Source organism: Protopterus annectens, chromosome 8.part0 (assembly GCF_019279795.1).
Source record: "Protopterus annectens isolate FY-2018-M chromosome 8.part0, PAN1.0, whole genome shotgun sequence".
NCBI lineage: Eukaryota > Metazoa > Chordata > Ceratodontiformes > Protopteridae > Protopterus > Protopterus annectens.
Genome location: NC_056741.1, coordinates 992,793,546 through 992,813,864, shown reverse-complemented (window position 1 = coordinate 992,813,864; position 20,319 = coordinate 992,793,546). Strand labels below are relative to the sequence as shown.

The 20,319-nt window shown below is 39.8% G+C and overlaps 1 protein-coding gene across 1 annotated transcript in view; it reads right to left on the bottom strand.

The window, feature by feature from the left end:
- The window catches only part of LOC122809191 (sialic acid-binding Ig-like lectin 14), a 1,573,173-nt gene that overhangs the window by 334,992 nt on the left and 1,217,862 nt on the right, over positions 1-20,319 (bottom strand). The window contains exon 6 of the mRNA XM_044080499.1: positions 5,806-5,905. Coding sequence (XP_043936434.1) covers positions 5,806-5,905 — 100 coding nt within the window. The remainder of the gene's footprint in view (positions 1-5,805; positions 5,906-20,319) is intronic.

Sequence of the window (20,319 nt, the reverse complement as noted above, 5' to 3'; positions counted from 1 at the left end):
ATGTACATTGTTATTTCTGCTTTATGTGGGACATACATTGTGTGTTAAAGTACTGTGTTACAGCCCTGAGATTGACTGGTCTTCTGATATACCATTGCTGACTTAGTATTAAAGTAGTTATATGGGAACACTGCTGTGTTGGGGGTGGAGGAACAGCAGCACATAATCTGCTGGGATAGACAGTAGCCCAAATATCATGTGACCCCACTGTTTAACAGCTCCCTTTACTGATGTAATGAATATTCCAACCATGAGGCTTAGTGATTATTAGGGGACACATACTATTGGACTGGGAATCTGTAGTCCCATGTGTATGTTACATCTGTCCAAATAGCCCACTATATTTCCTTGCATAAATGTAGCAGATCCATACATACAATAACATATTATATTAATCCTGACAAGTAGTGTGTAGGTTAAAGACTCACCTTGAGAATGCAGCAGATGACAGAACTGTAGTTCAGGGCTGCCTCTGTGTGATGCAAGCAGTACGCAGTCAATCCACGGATAGGTACAGGTTGTGTGGATTACCTGTCATCAACAATTTTACTATATGTATGTTAGTAGGAGTAAAGTCAGTCTCTAAGCTCTAGGTTATCAGTGAATGTGCTATGCGTTTTCTCTTAGCCAAAGCCAGGGCAGACTGGACATGCCTATGTCTGCCTACAGGGATATCATCAGGAGTCCTCCTATGAGTGTGGCTGTGGTGACCAAGGCACTGGTGGGGGGCTGTGTATTCCTTCCCTTTGCTGATCCTGCTGTAGCTATTTCTGGAAGATCATATTTTGTAGCATGGCATATACTGTCAATATCTGTGCACATGTAGCTGGAGTGTACTGCAGGGCAAAACCAGATATACCAAGGCACTGGAACCATGACTTCAGAAGCCCATACACATGCTCTATAATGTTCTTAGTTTGTGTGTGTCCCTCATTATGGCTTTCTTCAGTGGGGGTGTGTGCATTTCTGATGGGTGTCATCATCCCCGGTTCCAGTGCATAGCCAGCATTCTCCACTAAATGGCTGTGTGGGATGACCCACCTAGCGAGCATCTGGTACAGCTGTGATGCAGGAAAGATATGGGAGTTGTGATAACTGCCAGAGCTGCCAGCACACACATTTATAGTAATGCCATAGGCATTGTACATGACCTGGCAGCTGCTGGAGTGGTATCCCTTGCTGTTAATGTAGATTCTACCCTCCTCACTGGATGGTGTCTTGATGTGTACATGAGTGCAATCTATGGCACCCAGTACTTCAGGGTAGTGGGCTATATAGTAGAAGTGTTGCATATTGCTGGCCCTCACCTCAGGGTTGAGGGGAAATGAAATGTGCTCACTGGCATGTGGTAGCATGGCATCCAGGAACTGGTGGAGTACCCTGGATCCTGATGCCTGTGAGACCCCCATCATGTCGCCAATAGATCTTTGGAAGGTACTTGTAGCTAGTATTTCAAGGGCTACAGATACCTTTGTTTCCACTGGGATGGGTTCCCCTTTGTTGGCTCTGGGTCTGAGTTGAAGGCGGCAGAGCTCAGTGAGTTCTTTAGTATGTCCCTGTCCACCCTGTATCGTTCTACAATCTCCAGCTCATGTAGCTCCTGGAAGTTTACCCTGGGCCAGAACACTCTTCTCCTTCTCTGCCTGGCTTGTTGTCAGCAGCACCAACAGCACTGACTTCAGCATCTAGCACAAACAGATGTAGTAGACCTGCAATGGCCCCTAGCATTTGTTCAGTTACAATTCCAAAGTCTGTAATCCAATGGTGCAGAGTATGAGAGAAAAAATCAGATTGTATGGTGTATGCATTCTTTATAGTGGTCTGCTATATGTGGTGACTCTGTGACTGGCTAGCTATGATGCATTGCACCTGTCTAGCATATCATTAACATCATTTAATGACCCTAGTTTATGTTCAACAGGGGTCAAAACTAATTAATATGTTATTAGTTTAGCTAAATGTGAACTAACTGTATGTTTCTAAATGCAGGTTATCTATCTAAGACACAGTAAGTAAAGAATAATAAAACATAGGAATAGGGGAGATACCTTTATTAACCATTACATACTGATTAGGTGAAATTAAAAGGAAGTGAAATAAGAAAACAGGGCTGTACAATGCTAACAGTTTAATCAGACTGTATAGAAAAATGAAAAGGGTAGTAAGTAGGAATTGGAAAATATTGAGAGGATATGAATACCTGTTTGTAACAGCAGTGAATGAAACTATATTCCTTTATAAAAAGGGTAGTGATTTTAAATGTATATTAGAATCTCTGAAGGAAGTCAGTATTAAGTTATTCAATCCAAATGGAACATTTTCATTGGATTATGTCAAATGTGTAGATATGTTTTGAATATTACATACTATCTGGATAAAAAAACTTAGAACGCATATCGTTATAAGGAATGTTTTACATGGTATTAAAACATGTCATTTACTTATGTAGGTATAATAGACATGTAAATTTACATAGGCAAGATTGTTAGGAAATTGTCATTAAGAATATGAGATCATTATATGCCATAAAAACTGAGAACTTTTACAAGGCACTTAGACATGTAAAGAAATGCAAGTTCTACATTTTTGTACTAGTTAGTAACAAGGAGAATGATGGATGAATTAGATAGAAGAGACATTCAATACCTGCAATTTGGGCACTTATACAGCAGGATATATAAACTAATTGATTAGTATAAAACCTGAACTAAAAGAGACAAAGCTTGGATAAGGAGACATAAGTAGGAAAAACATTGCCTGGATTAAAAAGGACATTAATAAGGGGTGTCACTATCTTTTATGTAGCACAAATGCTCAATCACCAGTCAAACAAAAACAAAAGCCACCGTGCAACCTCGAGTACCCACTGCTAATTACGTATGCAGAGCTCACACTACACTAGGGAATGGCCATATTCCCTAATCCACATCCACATTGTACAGTGATCTTGCACTCAGTTTATAATTCAGTACAAACAATCCATTGATTTTTTTCTTACATGCATACCGGCATTTTTGTAGTTGATGAAAAAGACATGTAACCAAATGAATGAAGACTATATATATATATATATATATATATATTATATATATATATATATCTGTGTGTGTGTGTGTGTGTGTGTGTGTGTGTGTGTGTGTGTGTGTGTGTGTGTGTGCGTGTGTGTGTGTATACAGTATATATATATATATATATATATATATATATATATATATATATATATATATATATATATATATATGTGTGTGTGTGTGTGTGTGTGTGTGTGTGTGTGTGTGTGTGTGTGTGTGTGTGTGTGTGTGTGTGTGTGTGTGTGTGTGTGTGTGTGTGTGTGTCTCTCTCTCTCTCTATATATATATATATATATATATATATATATATATGTATATATACATGAGTATACTTATAAACCTCAAAAGAAAAATTTGTCTGTACCACAACAGCCTAAACTCAACCTGACAACACTTTAAATGTTGCAAAAATGAATGGTCTACTGCACCAAATGTCAGCCCCAAATATCTTCCAAAACAGAGTTTTGTAAGGGTCATACTCCCCTACAACCCTAAATATCCTGCCACATATGCATGGGTCTACTAAAGTTAGTCTAAACTCCAGTAGTGTCTCAGTAAAAACATTGGATGCAAAACATTGAAAATAAAAGACTGACACCCTTCTACGCATGCTCCAAGGCACAACCTTGGGCAATGCAAATGAAATAACTGTTTTTTGGAGGGCAAGACCACAATACTGCTGTCACAATACTGCTGTTTATATATGTATATATATATATATATATATATATATATATATATATATATATATATATATATATATATATATATATGTGTGTATATAAAACCAGATAGAGATGTATGCACACTAACATATTGCACAACTACAAGGATTGCTGCCTCAGACACCTGTTGACCATATATTTTGTTGAAGAAACAGACATTAACATTTTGGAGCTTTATATATGTGGAAAAAAGGGAAAAAAATTTAAACTCTGCTGTGTGCCAGTCTCACACTAATGAATTAGCTGCTGAATTAGTCAAATGATACACAGTTCAACAAAAATAACATTTGGCAAACAGGGTGAAACTATATCTATATATAGAGGGATCTGGGCACCCAGATGAGGGATTTGGCCACCCAGATTGATAGCAGCCTGACTTTTGACCACCATGTTGCTTCCATTGTACGTAAAGCTTTCTACATGGCCTACCTCATAAGTAAGGGTATCTCATGCAGGGACAAGGAGGTCATAACATCCTTGTATTCTTCCCTTATAAGACTGGTCTATTGAGTACAGCCCCCCATTTGGCATGTACCTCGAAAAGCACATGCAGTAGCTGGAGATACCACAGAGGTTCCTCACCAGGAGAATCCAGGGCCTCAAAAATCTACCATACACAGATAGGCAAAAAGCCTTATTCCTCTACTCTGTTTCATACAGACTCCTCAAATGTGACATCTGTCTGGCATACAAGGTGATCTTGGACTCCGCCTTGATGGAACTGCTGCATATCAGCAAGTCAAGTTCCACTCAAGTAACCCACACATGTGAACTCAATTTGGTCTGTGCCATCAATAGGACTTGCTGGTGGGACAGATTTGTATCCCAGAGACTCCTCCATCTATGGAATAGACTCCTTCTCCACATCAAGTAGAGTACCTCTTTACCTCTTTTTAAGCACAATCTGGATAACTGGATGGGAAATAGAAAATACATCCCTGGGATTCCACCCATGTCCATGGTGAACAGGGGCATCAGGTGTTGATTTATCTATGCACGGGCTAAACTCTTTGCTAGGCTTATAAGGACCTCATGGCCAATATCCTGGTACCTTCCTATGATTCTATGATCCTGTATATCTCTATATCTATATATAACAAGAGATATAGATATACATAGATAGATAGATAGATAGATAGATAGATAGATAGATAGATAGATAGATATTAGAGAGAGATATCATGCGAATATTTTACACACACACACACACTTATATATATATATATATATATATCTATGCACATACGTAAAATACGCACCCAGTTAACCACACCTGTTAGCCATGAAGTGTATATTGTATTTAGCATGTATTTGTCATACATTCATTTTGTGTTAATGACAGTGATACTGTGTTGGTCACAGTGGTAATGCTGAGCTGTATAATTAGTACATGGAGGATGTGCCATCACCTGAGGTTAAAAAATTAAACAAATCAATATAAATATTAATTTATAGTAGCAGGGATTAGTAGTGGATAGCAATTATCTTCCAAGACTGATTGTGCCCATGTGGATTATAAATACAAAGTAAGGGTGATGATACAGAATCACAACGCTGTATTACTGTCATACAAGTACTCTGGTCTGTTTTTCTTTCCTCTACAGTTAATTTATATTAATGGAAAGCCATAACTTATAGTGACTTTGGAAACTACACATTAGTGATGTTTAGATCTGCAATTGTGTTGACTTGAGCAACTTAATCCATCTGAGAAGGTCTTGGTGAAACATTCATGTTGCAGCAGTTTTACAAAAGCTACAGTTTGATGAATGATGCTGTGCTGTAGATGAATGTATTTAGCAGATGGAATCTTATCATTGAAAAAATAGTTATACATATTAAACCAATTTAGTGATAATCTCTGTTTAATTTATTAGATATATCTAAGAAAATAAATATAAAACAGCCCAGTATGACCAGAATGAAAATTTATAAAATAACATTTTTGCTCACAGCAGAATATTCTGGAAATGGTATATGATCTGTCAGTCATTTATAAGTGTACTTACCTTTTATGGCATTGTTTATATATAAGTGCTGTGGTCACAATAATGACAAGAAGGCCTGCAGCACTGGATGCTATACAGATTATCTGAAGACTTGTATGTTCTGATGGAGCTTCTGGCACATACATTAACAGAATGGAATCTACGTTTGAAAACTGAAACATCCAAAACATGCTGCGATTAACAGTTATTCTGTATAGTGTTTGTAAATGAGTGTTTTCATTGACAGGGAGGAAGCTGGTAAGGTGACTGAAAAATCAGTTGTTGAAAAAATTATGGCTTTTTTGTTGAAGACTGAAATACAGTGGGGATCTTGGAATATGCCTTTACCTCACTGTAGTGCAATCATGGAACTGGAATAGATATTAGCTGGGGGTGTAGGGGAGTAGAACCCTTATGGCAGTGCAGGGGGGGGCTTCACCCTTCCTGCAAAAAACATCTGTTTTGTGTGCTTTTCAATCATTTGTGGATCGATATTTTTTTACAGATGATGAAAGGCATTCATTGATTTCTCAATCTATGATTTGTGCTGATGATGTATTCTCCTACCTGTTTATCTATCTATCTATCTATCTATCTATCTATCTATCTATCTATCTATCTATCTATATGACAAATGTATTCATAAACTGAAAAAAAAATCTCAGAAGTGAGTCAATGTCAGAAAATACAGTTAAAATGATTTAAACTTCATAGATTGTGGCTTGGTTGAACTAAAACTACTAAAATGAATTAAAACATATCATGTGACTTCCAAACACATTTGATCACATGTCTGATGACACCAATTCATCCCTTATGCTTTGTAGGCAAATTATAGAGTTTTGTCATAAAGTTTTTCACCAGCTCAACCCCTTCAGATAGTGGAATATGTGTATGCAGAAAAATTATAACTACTGTGGGGAAAAGTGCAATCAGTTACAATATTTTCTTCAAGAAAGCCACAAGTTTTCCTAGAAAGTGACATAAGTATTTTATGAAGCATGAAGATGTCAACAAAAGCAATTTCAGCTTTTCACCTATGCACAGTAAAACATACATAAATGTCACTATGATTTTTACACCAATTAAGCAGACAGGTAACTCTTAAACAATTTTCTAAGTATGGGTCAGAAACTGACAAAATTATCATTAGTCATTTTAAGAACAACAGAATAATTTGTGGTGGAGGCTGAAGTCAGGACTCTTGTGTATAGAACATAAGGACTATGGTGGTATCATTTTTTACAAATATGATCCAAAACCACAGAACTCTGTTAACTGACTCTCTTAGTAGCAGCTTATTATACAGAATGGCATATTCTCAAGATCATGAATCCTTTCTAGTTTTATATATATATATATATATATATATATATATATATATATATATATATATATATATGTATATATATATATTACATATACATACATATAGATATATATGTACACACACACACAGTGCAATGAAAAATTATTTGCCCCTTTCTGATTTCTTATTTCTGTGCATATTTGTCACACTTAAATGTTTCAGATCATCAAACAAATTTAAATATTAGACAAAGATAACCCAAGTAAACACAAAATGCAGTTTTTAAGTGATGATTTTATTTATTAAGGAAAAAATATCCACACATACATGGTCCTATGTGAAAAAGTATTGCCCCCCTCCCCTTGTTAAATCATGAAGTAACTGTGGTTAATCACATTTTTGAGAAAGCTGAGTTAAATTTCTCTAGCCACACCCAGACCTGATTACTGCCAGACCTGTTGAATCAAGAAATCACTTAAATAGAACCTGTCAGACAAAGTGAAGTAGGCCAAATGATCACAAAAAGGAAGACATCATGCCACGATCTAAAGAAATTTTCGAACAGATGAGAAACAAAGCAATTGACATCTATCAGTCTGGAAAAGGAGAATGGAGAAAATATGGAACAGTGGTGAACCTTCACAGGAGTGGCCGACCTACAAAAATTACCCCAAGAGTGCAACGACGACTCATCCAAGAGGTCACAAAAGAACCCAGAACAACATCTAGAGAACTGCAGGCCTCACTTGCCTCAGTTAAGATCAGTGTTCATGACTCAACCATAAGAAAGAGACTGGGCAAAAAATATAGCATGCATGGTAGAGTTCCAAGGTGAAAACCACTGCTGACCAAAAAGAGCATAAAGGCTAGTCTCACTTTTGTCAAAAAACATCTTGATGATCCCCAAGACTTTTGGGAAAATATTCTGTGGACTGACAAAACAAAAGTTGAACTTTCTGGGAGGTGTGCATCCCATTACATCTAGTGTAAAAGTAACACAGCATTTCAGAAAAAGAACATCATGCCAGCAGTCAAACATGGTAGTGGTAGTGTGATGGTCTAGGGCTGTTTTGCTGCTTCTGGACCTGGATGACTTGCTGTGATTGATGGAACCATGAATTCTGCTCTCTACCAAAAAATCCTGAAGGAGAATGTCTGGCCATCAGTTCATGACCTCAAGCTGAAGAGCACTTGGGTTTTGCAGCATGACAATGATCCAAAACACACCAGCAAGTCCACCTCTGAATGGCTTAAAGAAAACAAAATGAAGGTTTTGGAGTGACCTAGTCAAAGTCCGGACTTGAACTCAATTGAGATGCTGTGGCATGACCTAAAAAGGCAATTCATACTTGGAAGCCCTCCATTATGGCTGAATTAAAACAATTCTGCAAAGAAGTGTTTTCTCCTGTCTACCTGATGAATGTGGGCATCTTGGGCCAATGCAGCAATTGCCTCAAGTACACAGACAACCCTCTCCTCCTACCACCCAACCCTACAACCTGTGAGACATGCACTTATATAGCCAAACTCGAAGCAAAGCTCTCTTCACCCAAGACTGGACTAGACAGTCAAGAGGAGAAGGTAAACACTTGCACCACACCACACTCATCACATAGTCCCTCAAAACCTACACCACCAAAACACACACATAGAAACACAAAACACACACCTACATTCGCGGATGCTCTCAAAAAAAATCTACCCAAGCAACAAGGACCAACAAAGCAGAAACGCAAGCAACCTCCACCCCTCAGCACAACCCAAATGACACAAAGCCGAAAAACTCAGTGTGCCACTCAACCACAACCCATAAGGCATAACAACGTACCCTACACTCTAGTCATAGGTGACTCTATAGTCAGGCATACTGATGTTCCACTCACCAGGCTAAGCAAGGAGAAAGTTACTGTCAGCTGCCTGTCAGGTGCTAGGATCAGCCACATAATGCATGCACTCAGGTCACTCCACAACAAGTACAAATATGACTCTGTCATTGTCCATGTTGGTGTGAATGACCTGAGACATACCTCCCTGGACTACATGAAAAGAGACATGGGGGAGCTGTCCGATCTTGTAGCCCAAGCAGGTATGACCCTAGCCCTGAGTAGCATCCTGCCATCACCCAGAATGATTCCACCATACAAGGACAAAATGATTGACTTCAACAATTGGCTAAACTTCTGGTGTCATTCTAAGAGGATCCAGTATCTGTCTGCCTGGGATGAAATGATCAACAAACCATGATGCTTTGCCAGAGATGGCCTGCACCTGTCACCCTTGGGATTCCGGATACTGGCTAAGGCTCTTGCCACCCCTATAGTGCCTTTTTTAGGCAAGATTCAAATAACAAATTCACCAGCGTAACAGGTACAAGCAAGCAAAATCTGAGGGTAATGCTACTTAATGCTAGAAGTCTAAACCTCAAAATGCACTCACTCGAGGCACTCCTTAAAATGTAGAACATTGACATCTGTGCAGTGACAGAGACCTGGTTCAAGGCTCCAGAGAGCACCCCTGCATTACCAGGCTATAATTCATACCACATCTTTCGACCACCTAATCTGGACCAAAGCATTAAAGGTGGAGGCGTGTTCATATTCATTAAGGATATCCACACCTCCAGGCTAGTTGCTCAGCATAATGCATCCAAGATTATCCAAGTGCAACTAACTCTGGGCAAGACCACAATCCAAATTGTAGCTTGCTACAGATCCCCCACCATGCCCCAGGATTCCCACTCCTCATTTCTTGATACACTGGAAAATATTAGGGTACAACCTAACACCCTAATAATGGGCGATTTCAACTACCCTACCATTAACTTGGAAATCTACTCATGTACCAACTCTTGTGCTCAACGTTTTCTGGAATTCATAAATTCCTAAGCCTTGGATCAACTTATCCACACCCCCACCAGGGGCAGCAATATCCTAGACCTGGTCATTACCAACACGGGCAACCGATGTTCCACACAAGAGGTCAATTGCTTGTTGGTCAGATTCAGCCACAAGCAATTCACCCCAGACGTTCGCATCCCACCCCCCCCCCCCCCATTAGGGAAACCACCGTAAAAAATTTCTCCAAAGCCAACTTTACACTTCTTAAGACAGAAGTGGCAAACTTTACGACTCCCATGCTAACGAACAATAGAGGTACGACTGCTGAATCCTATACAATTGCACTTTATAAGCACTTACACAAGTGTATGGATCGCGCAATCCCTTACAGAACCAAGATGCTATCCTCCTAAAAAGGAAGCCAATCTGGTGGTCCCCTGCTATAAACAAATTCTACAACAGAAGAAAGAAACTGTTGCAAAAAAGATTAAAATCCCAAGATTGGAGGAATTTCGTGGTCAGCCTCAGTAAGAAGCTGAGATCCCTCATAAAATCCTCCAAAGCTAGTTACGAAAACAAAATTGCCACTGATTCTAAAGACAACCACAAAGCATTCTATAGCTATGTCAAGAATCTCAATGGCAAAACTCAAATCTGCTCTGAGTTACAGAACAATGGCACTAAATACACAGAACCAACTGATATTGCCAACATCCTGGCAGATAGGTTCAGTGCTACCTTTACCCCTCACTCATCCCCAAAAGGGCCCATCTCTATACTGGAAGAATGCAAAGTTCCTGTAATCCGAGCTGCACAGGTAAAAAACACACTCTCCAAAGCCAAGAACACAGCATCCATAGGACCTGACAACATCCCAGGCTGCATTCTACATGAACTATAGAATGAACTGTGACCCCACCTAAGTAACATGTTCAAACATAGCCTTACCTCAGGCTTTGTGCCCACTGAATGGCCCACAGCAACAGTTATCCCACTCCACAAAGGGGGAGCCACCACAGACCCTGGGAACTACTGCTCCATTAGCCTGATAAGCCAAGTCTGCAAGGCTATGGAACGTATCATCATGGAACTTATAAACAATGACATTGGTAATCTCCAAACTCTGGACCCTACCCAGTTTGGGTTTGTAAAAGGCAGATCATGTCTCCTAAACCTGAAAGACTTCTTTGAAGTGGTCACCAAAGCCGTAGATGAGGGTAAGGTGGTTCACACAGCCTATCTAGATCTTGCCAAAGCTTTCAACACCATCCCCCACTCTGGAATTATAGATAAACTCACTAAACTAGGTATAAATCCCTATGTCCAAAGATGGGTTGCCAACTGCCTCACTGACAGAACCCAGACTGTGAAAGTAGCAGACTCTAAATCCAACTTCAGACCAGTGACAATTGGAGTACCACATGGTTCAGTCCTAGGTTCCCTCCTGTTTGGTATCTACTTCTCTGAAGTTCAGGCTAACACAGAAGGTCTTTGGCTAACAAAGTTCGCAGATGACTGCAAGCTAGGAGCCATAATCAAAACTCCTAACAATGTGGACATCCTACAAAAGGGCCTCACTGAGACAGATGCCAGGTGTCAAAGCCATGGCTTCAAGTTCAATGCCAAAAAGTGCATTTCATCCCTTTTGGTAAAAACTCTGTACCCATGAACTACCACATAGGCAGTAGTCTACTTAACACCAAAAGTGTGATGAGACCTTATGACACAGGTGGACAGTAGTCTCTCCTTTGATAATCACATCAGCACAGTAGTCAGGAAATCCTTCTACATGGCACAGCGCATCACAAAAGGTTTCTCATTCAGGAAAAAAGAGGTCATTGTTCCCCTCTACTCATAACTCATTAGACCCATTATATAGTACAACACCCATTTTGGTATGTACCTCACAAGACATCTACAACAATTGGAATGGCCACAGAAATACCTCACTAAGAGGATTACCAGCCTCAAACAGATGCCCTATGCATACCGTCTCAAAAAACTCCAACTTTACTCTGTCGCATATTATCTACTCAGACACGATCTCTGCCTAACATACAAAGCTATGCCAAGCCCAGAGCTGTTAGTCATGCTCCACTTAAAGAAATCCCAATCCCTCCAAGCTACATGCTCTAGGGACCTAAACCTTGTCACCACAATAAACAGAACATGCTGGAGGGATAGATTCCTGTCCCAGAGACTTCCCATTCTCTGGAACAGACTACCTATCTATATCAAACAAAGCTCTTCATTAGCAATCTTCAAGAAAAATCGTGATGATTGGATGGGAGATAGGAAATAAACCCTGGGGATATCTTCTGTGGCTCTGCTTGACAGGGGCACAGGGAAATAATTTTCTTGGGTGGCAAAAGCCAGGGTACCATTTGGCTAGGCTTATATAGGCCCTAGTGCCAATAGTCTAGTACCTACCTATGGACCTATGAAGAGTGGGCCAAAATTCCTCAACAGTGATGTGAAAGACTCATTGCCAGTTATCGCAAATGCTTGATTGCAGTTGTTGCTGCTAAGGGTGAAACAACCAGTTATTAGGTTTAGGGGGCAATTACTTTTTTACATAGGGCCATGTAGGTATGGATATTTTTTTTTCCTTAAGAAATAAAATCATCACTTAAAAACTGCATGTTGTGTCTACTTGGGTTATTTTTGTCTAAAATTTATATTTGTTTGATCTGAAACATTTAAGTGTGACAAACATGCAAAAAAATAAGAAATCATGAAGGGAGCAAATAATTTTCCATTGCACTGTAGATATATATATATATATATATATATATATATATATATATATATATATAGATATATATATATATATATATATATATATATATATATATATATATATATATATATGGATCTAGGACTGTTGCACAAAATCACATTTCCTCGAATCGGAAATGGGCGAGCACACTTTCGCAAAAGTGCATTATTGCCAAAAATGCACTTTCGCGAAAGAGAAATAAAAAAAAAAACATAAAAAAATAGACAAAACAACAGTAATCACATTTATGCAGGGGGGAAAGCCCCCCTGGATCACCCAAGCAAGGGGCTGTGCCCCCCAACCCCCCTACTTTTAAATCTCACTCCGAGATTGCATTACAGTGGGGAGAAGGGAATATTCCCTTATCCCCACCATACCACAATCTAAGCAAAAGCCTGCATTGCTTAGTTGCCTTTTTTATGTGTTTTTTTTTTTTTATTTCTCTTTCGGGAAAGTGCATTTTCGGTAATAATGCACATTCGCGAAAGTGTGCTCCCCCATTTCCGTTTCAAGGAAATGTGATTTCATGCAAAAGTCCAAGATCCATATATATATATATATATATATATATATATATATATATATATATATATATATGTGTGTGTGTGTGTGTTTGTGTGTGTGTGTGTGTGTGTGTGTGTTTGCATATAGATATATATATATATATATATATATATATATATATATATATATATATATATATACATATATTTTTTTACACACATACACACACACACACACACACACACATATACATATATATATATATATATATATATATATATATATATAGCTGTTTAGTTGTTTTTTTGTTTTATTTTCCATATATATATATATATATATATATATATATATATATATATATTTATTTTTTTTTTTTTTCTAATTAAGGTCATTCATCAGGGAAGCAAAAAAGGGGATACCCTTGTGGTTGGATATTACTGATTTTTTGGTTAACGTTATGTCCAGAGAAGTCACGGGTGGTTCACAGATACAATCCCTATTACTATTTTCCGAAGCAGACATGACTAGTTTACAGCAGACAATGGGCAACTTAACTTCACTTTTACAAAAGTGCTTCTTTAATGACTAATTTCATCCTACTGCAACTAATGGTCCAGGATTGGAACAGCATCAGGAACAATGGATATGTGAAAATATTGGAGTATCCCTTCAGAGCCTCAATCTTATAGCTCATCCTCCTTTGTCATGATCGCAATGCGATATAAATATAAAGAAGAACAACCGACCTATGCTCAGTGAATGGTTGTAGCACAATATTAATTTTGCAGATGGTCAGCAGTTGAATGGTTCAAAACTAAAGGACATACTGAGTGAGTATGACTACAAATTGCTCAAAGTCAAAAAATTACAAATTGAAAATGCTTATTTTATTGAATGTATTAGAAATGACATAGTCCCTAAGGGATTACAGATGTAGCGTTTTCCCAAGGGACTGGTGCTAAATTCTTTACTTCATAAAGAACTTCTAAATAGGTTTGACAGCCAATGACTCGAATACATGGAACTGCTTGTCAAACATAATAACAAATTGATAGATGAGTAGATGGTGGACATTAATGAACTTGATAGACTCATCACTCAGGACAATTTATATGAACAATATAAGTACTAATATATTTTTATTTTCAGTAGCATAGATGAACAAATGCATTTGATTCAAAATAGAAAAATGAGGAAATTCGATGGAGATAGGAGGGATTATTTCTGTAATAGGGCTTATCCTACCCCTCCATCTTCACAAACATGGGGTGGGAAAACAAGCATCAGTAACATCAGAAATAACCCTCCATTTGTACAATGGGAATCAGCCAATGGAGCAGTTGGCAATGAACCTCTGGTTCATTCTTTAGAATACCCTCCATTGCACTGGTCAGAGCAGCTCAGGGAAAAACAGGAAAATCAGTTTATGCAACAAGGGTCGAGAAATTATTTTTATCCCATACAGAAGGGCGGATTGAATTGGCAGAACCATAGGGGCAAGTACCCGAGATGTCTGGAAATACGACTTTGATTGAAGGACTTAAAAATGACAGTAGTGAACCTTCATTGTGGACTGTTTCGACAAATTTGAATGGTGATTTTAAAATTAATAAGTTTTCATTTTTTCCTATCAATTCATGAAGTGGACACCTGTTCTCAAGTGGCCTGACATTTGCCCCACACAAAAGAGCTGATATCACTAATGTACTGATGGACTTGATACAACACATTCGGAAATTGAACTTTTCTATTTTGTTTAATAGTATGCCCAGATCTATGAATGGGTTGAAAGTATCAAGCATATTTAATCCCCCCATCCACCCAGTTTTACAATTGTTTGAAAGGTTTGTGAAATTGATATTAGGAACTCACTCTTGTCTAATATGAATAAATACCATGTTAATAATATGTCCCCTAACGAGTTGAACATAAAAGAAATGAAAAATAATAGCCTTAGAGTGATGAAGCCTGATAAAGAGGGACGGTTAGTAATAATGGAAAAGAAAGATTATGTTAACATGGTGAGTATGATACTAAATGATGTTTGTTATAGTCATATTTCACTCAGTTAATTAAATGGTTTATATAGAGGGTTAAGGGCCTCATAACTGACATGTTCACACAGCATCAAATTTACATTGATAAGTTCAACTTCCTCAACATCACATTCCCAGTCACATCGATACTTTTTGGTGTGTCCAAAATATATAAAAGTATTCAGAACCCACCAATGAGACCAATTAAGGATGCACTTAATTTGATCACTTACCCTATAGCTATGTTTTTAGATAAGAAATTGAAGCATCTGTTGTCTCAAGATAATGGTATTTGTAGGGATTCTGGGATTTCCCGGGTAAATCAACAGACTTGAGTATAAGGAAAAGTATATATTTATAACTGTTGACATAAAGGATTTATACACGGTGATCCCCCAACAATTAGGATTAGAATGGTTCATTGAATTCCTTTTTAGTAAATGGATACCTCAACACCTTATTAATATTTATGAAACACTTATGGAAATTGTGCTTAAAAGTAATATTTATATGTTTGAAGGTCAATATTTTTTACAAACGGATGGTGTCGCTATGGGATCACCATGTGGTGCATTATTTGCAAACGTTATAATGATACAATGGGAGAAATAATATATGTTTAACAGTGAATTTAGTAACTCCTGTAAACTTTATACTAGGTACCTGAACAATATATTTATCACATGAGATGATGAACAGGAAAAAAAAACACAAACTTCATCTACTACATTAATAATTGTACAGAATTTTTAAAGTTCACACATGAGGTAGGACTGAACATCATAACTTTTCTGGATATAATGCTGGAAAAGGATATATCAGGAAAGAGATCTACATTAAGCATATTTTGAAAACATACTTATCTCATTACATCTGAGTGACGCCTCCAGGTGCATCTGCAGTTAATTCCTACTCTAGGCATCAAATATTGTTTATTCATATTTGCATCAATAATTCTGAAACCATGCTATGTACAAGGTTTTAAAAAGTGTCATCTTCAAGCTAACACAGTGACAAAGTCAACTGCATTAATATTTGACCTCTATCTACTGCAAGTAAATGGATGTTAACTGTTGTTTTTATATTAATTTATATAGATATATGTTTCACATTTTCTAAATATCTCAACAACCAAATAACACAGATGGAACTCCTTAGTCTCTTATGAAAGATGTCAGTTAGATGAATAGAATGCTGCTGATAGTGTCATAACAGTGAATTTCCTTCCATACAGATAAGGCTAAAGTTTCTGCAGTGCCCACACTATGGCTAGACATTCCTTTTCTACAGCTGCATAGCATTCCTCCCTGGGTTGGAGCCTATGACTGAGATAAACCATAAGGTGCTCTTCCCCCTCTGAAGACATCTGGCTAAGTACAGCCACCACCCCATGGTTCGAAGCATCCACCTGCACAACAAATTCTTTCCTGTAATCTGGACTGGCTAACATAGGGGGTCCTCCCAAAGCTTTGTTAAGCTTCTGGAATGCCTGTTCACATGCTGGGGTCCACACTACCTTATCTGACCTGTTCTTCCTTGTCAGGTTTCTGAGGGGAGCAGCTATGGTACTAAAACTGGGGACAAACTTTCTGTAGTACCTTGCTGTCCCTAAAAATGCCCTCACATGCATTTTAGTAACAGGTGCAGGCCATGCCTGAATGGCTTCCACTTTGGCAGGTTCTGGCCTTATCTTACCACTCCCTTCTCTATGTCCTAGGTAGGAGACCTCTGCCATACCCACCTGACATTTGCTCAGCTTGATGGTCAACCCTTCCCTCTGTAGTCTGCCCAGCACCTTCCTGACATGCTGAAGGTGATCTAGCCAGGAATGGCTGTAGATGGCAATATCATCTAGATAAGCAAGGGCAAACCCTCCTGCTCCTACCAGGATAAGATCTACCAGCTTCTGTAAAGTTGCTGGGGCATTCTTCATCCCAAAGGGCATCTTTGTGAACTCAAACAAGGCAAAAAGAGTCATAAAGGCTGGTTTCTCTCTAGCACTGGGAGTCAGGGGCACCTGCCAGTAACCCTTGGTAAGATCAGTGGTTATAAAATACTTAGCTCCACCCAGCTGGTCTAGGGCCTCATCTGTCCTATGCATGGGGTAAGCATCTGACTCTGTGTGACTATTTAATTTCCTGTAGTCCACACAGAACTTGGTGCTGCCATCCTTCTTTGGCACCAGCACCACTGGGGAGACCCAGGGACTTTTGGACTCTTGAGTCACCCCTAGTTCCCACATCTCATGTATCTCCTCCCTCAGAGTCTGTTTGACTCTCTCAGGCACTCTTTAAGGGGCCTGCCTAATAGGCCCTTGGGGTCCTGTATCCACCAGGTGCTGCCCCAGGTGGGTGCACCCTCGTTTCCCAGTAAACATGTCCCAAAATTTCTGCAACACTGCTCGAATTTCTTGAACCTGGGTAGGAGATAGTTGCAGGGACATTATTACACCTTCCACGGAGGTGTCAGCCTGGGCCTTACTGAGGAGATCAGTCCACATATCTCTCTCAGACTCCTCCTGCAATCCACTGTAAATGCTCAGCACAAGGGCCTCCCTATCATGGTAAGGTTTCATCATGTTAAGATGGTGCAATTTGTGTTCCTGCCTTCTGCCTGGCAGTTCCACCATGTAATTAATATAACTTACCTTTCTTACCACCTTGTAGGGTCCCTCCCAAGCTGCTTGCAGCTTGTTGAATATGACAGGAATGCGAACCATCACCTGCTGTCTCACAGCATACTCTCTAGCTCATGTATTCCTGTCATATCACACCTTTTTCTGTTGTTGGCCTTCTGCCAGGTTCTCCTGGGCCAAGCCCATGAGTTCCCTGAGCCTTGTCCTGAGGTTTAGGACATGTGCCACAGCAGACCCCTTGTGAGACTTGCACTCAACTTCCCACTCATCTCGAATTAAATCTAGAGGTCCCCTCACCCTATGCCCATACAGCAACTCAAAGGGTGAAAAACCTGTGGATTCCTGAGAAACCTCTCTCTAAGCAAACAACAGATGGGGCAAATATTTTCCCACTTCCTCTTAAACTGATCTGCAAATGCCCATAGCATGGACTTGATTGTAGAGTTTAACCTCTCATCAAGACCATTAGTTTGGGGGTGGTAGGGAGTGGTCTTCATGTGCTTCACCCCACAGGACTTCCACAGACAATCCAGAAGGTCTAACATGAAATTGACACCTCCGTCAGTCAGTATTTCTTTTGGGAAACCTGCCCTGCTGAAAATCTCTAACAAACTATTTGCCACCTTCTCTGCCTCAATGGAGGACAAAGCAACTTCCTCAGGGTATCGTGTAGCATAATCCACTACCAGTAGGATATACTTTTTCCCTGTGGAACTTCGGGTACTCAATGACCCACAATATCCATAGCCACCCTCTGAAATGGCTCCCCAATCACAGGCAAAGTCAGCAAAGGAGCTCTCACCTTGTCTCCTGCCTTGCATACCTTTTGGCACTGCTCACAGGTCCTGCAGTACCCTGTTACATCTCTGGAAATTCCAGGCCAATAGAGGTTCTACATAATGCGCCTCTTTGTACATTTTATGCCCATATGACCTGCAAAGGGAATATCACGGGCTATGGCTAGAAGTGCCAGATGGTAGGCTCTAGGCACTACCAACTGTTGCACTCTCTCACCTTCTAGCCCTCCCTCAGGGGTCCACTCCCTGTATAATAACCCTTTGTCCCAGTATACAGATTCTGCCTTTCCTTGAGAATCAGGTGCCTCCCTAGCTACCTGCCTCAGGCCTTGCAGTGTAGGGTCTGAGAGCTTAGCCTGTCTCAACTCTTTCCTTGTAACTCTTCCCAGCTCCACTTCCACAGGAAGTATGGCATCCAACATAGCACTTCACTGTCAGCCTGGGTACTACTACTCACCTCTACCTTTGCAGTCACTCTTTCCAAGGGACCATAAGTACCCCAAGCAGCTGTGGCTCACCTTCAGTATCACTGCTACAGAGTAGCTCCCTCCCTGAAGTATCCACCTCACCAGTCCTGGCTGAAAGTAGGCAGTCTGTCTGGTTCTCCCTCAGGCTACCAGACTTACCTGCTTTTCTCCAAGCCTGACTGTGTGTCACTGCACAAGCACAGGGTACTGCACTATCAAAACCATTCCCTATCAGGACATCTGCAGGTATATCCTCAAACACACCTAGTTGATGGCTTCCTTTTCCACCCTCCCAGGCAAGGTGAACCCCAGCCAAAGGTATTAGGAATGGGATCCCTCCTAAAGCCCTGACTGGAGTATACTTCCCAGGCAAGTAGTGCTCCTCTCTAACCATTGCAGGCTTTACAATGGTTATATCAGAGGCTGTGTCTCTCTTGGCAATGGCCTCTTTGCCATTCACTACAATAGGATATAACCTCTGGTGGAAGTTTGGTACCCTGGTTTCCCACTTACTGGCCTCCTCATCTTTTGTTCCCCACCTTGCCTCCATGGACACCTGTATGACACATGGCCCCACTGGTTGCGTTCAAAACATTTAAACCTAGCTTCTGGACATGTACCTGGACTAGTGGCTTCCTCTGCTACTGGCAGATCCTGTTGGGGCAGTCTGTGCTGCCCACCATGGGGTCCTTTAGGCCCATGAGCAGTACTGGGGGTCCCCTTCCTGTGCAGGGCTGCCCTGCTTTCCAGGTATAGTTCTCCCTTCTTCCCCAACTCATCTGAAGTAGCACATTGTCTATCAGCTAACCAGATCATCATGTCCTCAGGCAAAGTGCTAATGGTTTGTTCCTTCACCAAAAGGTCTGCCTACCCTTAAAAAGTGGTGACCAGATATCCACTCGCCCACCTATGGAAATAAGTGCTCAGTTCAGCAACATATTCACACACGCTTTCATCTGCCTTGCGTCTATGCTCACAAAACTTTTTCCTATATGTTTTAGGTGTTAGCTTAAACAATTCGTGATTTTTAACAGCAGTATAATCAAAACATGCAATGTCAGACATTTTTGACAAAACAGTTACAGTTTTACCATGGAGTAAGGGTATCAGGAACCGTACCCAGAGCATTTGGTCAACACTATACTGCTTGCATACCCTCTCAAACATATGA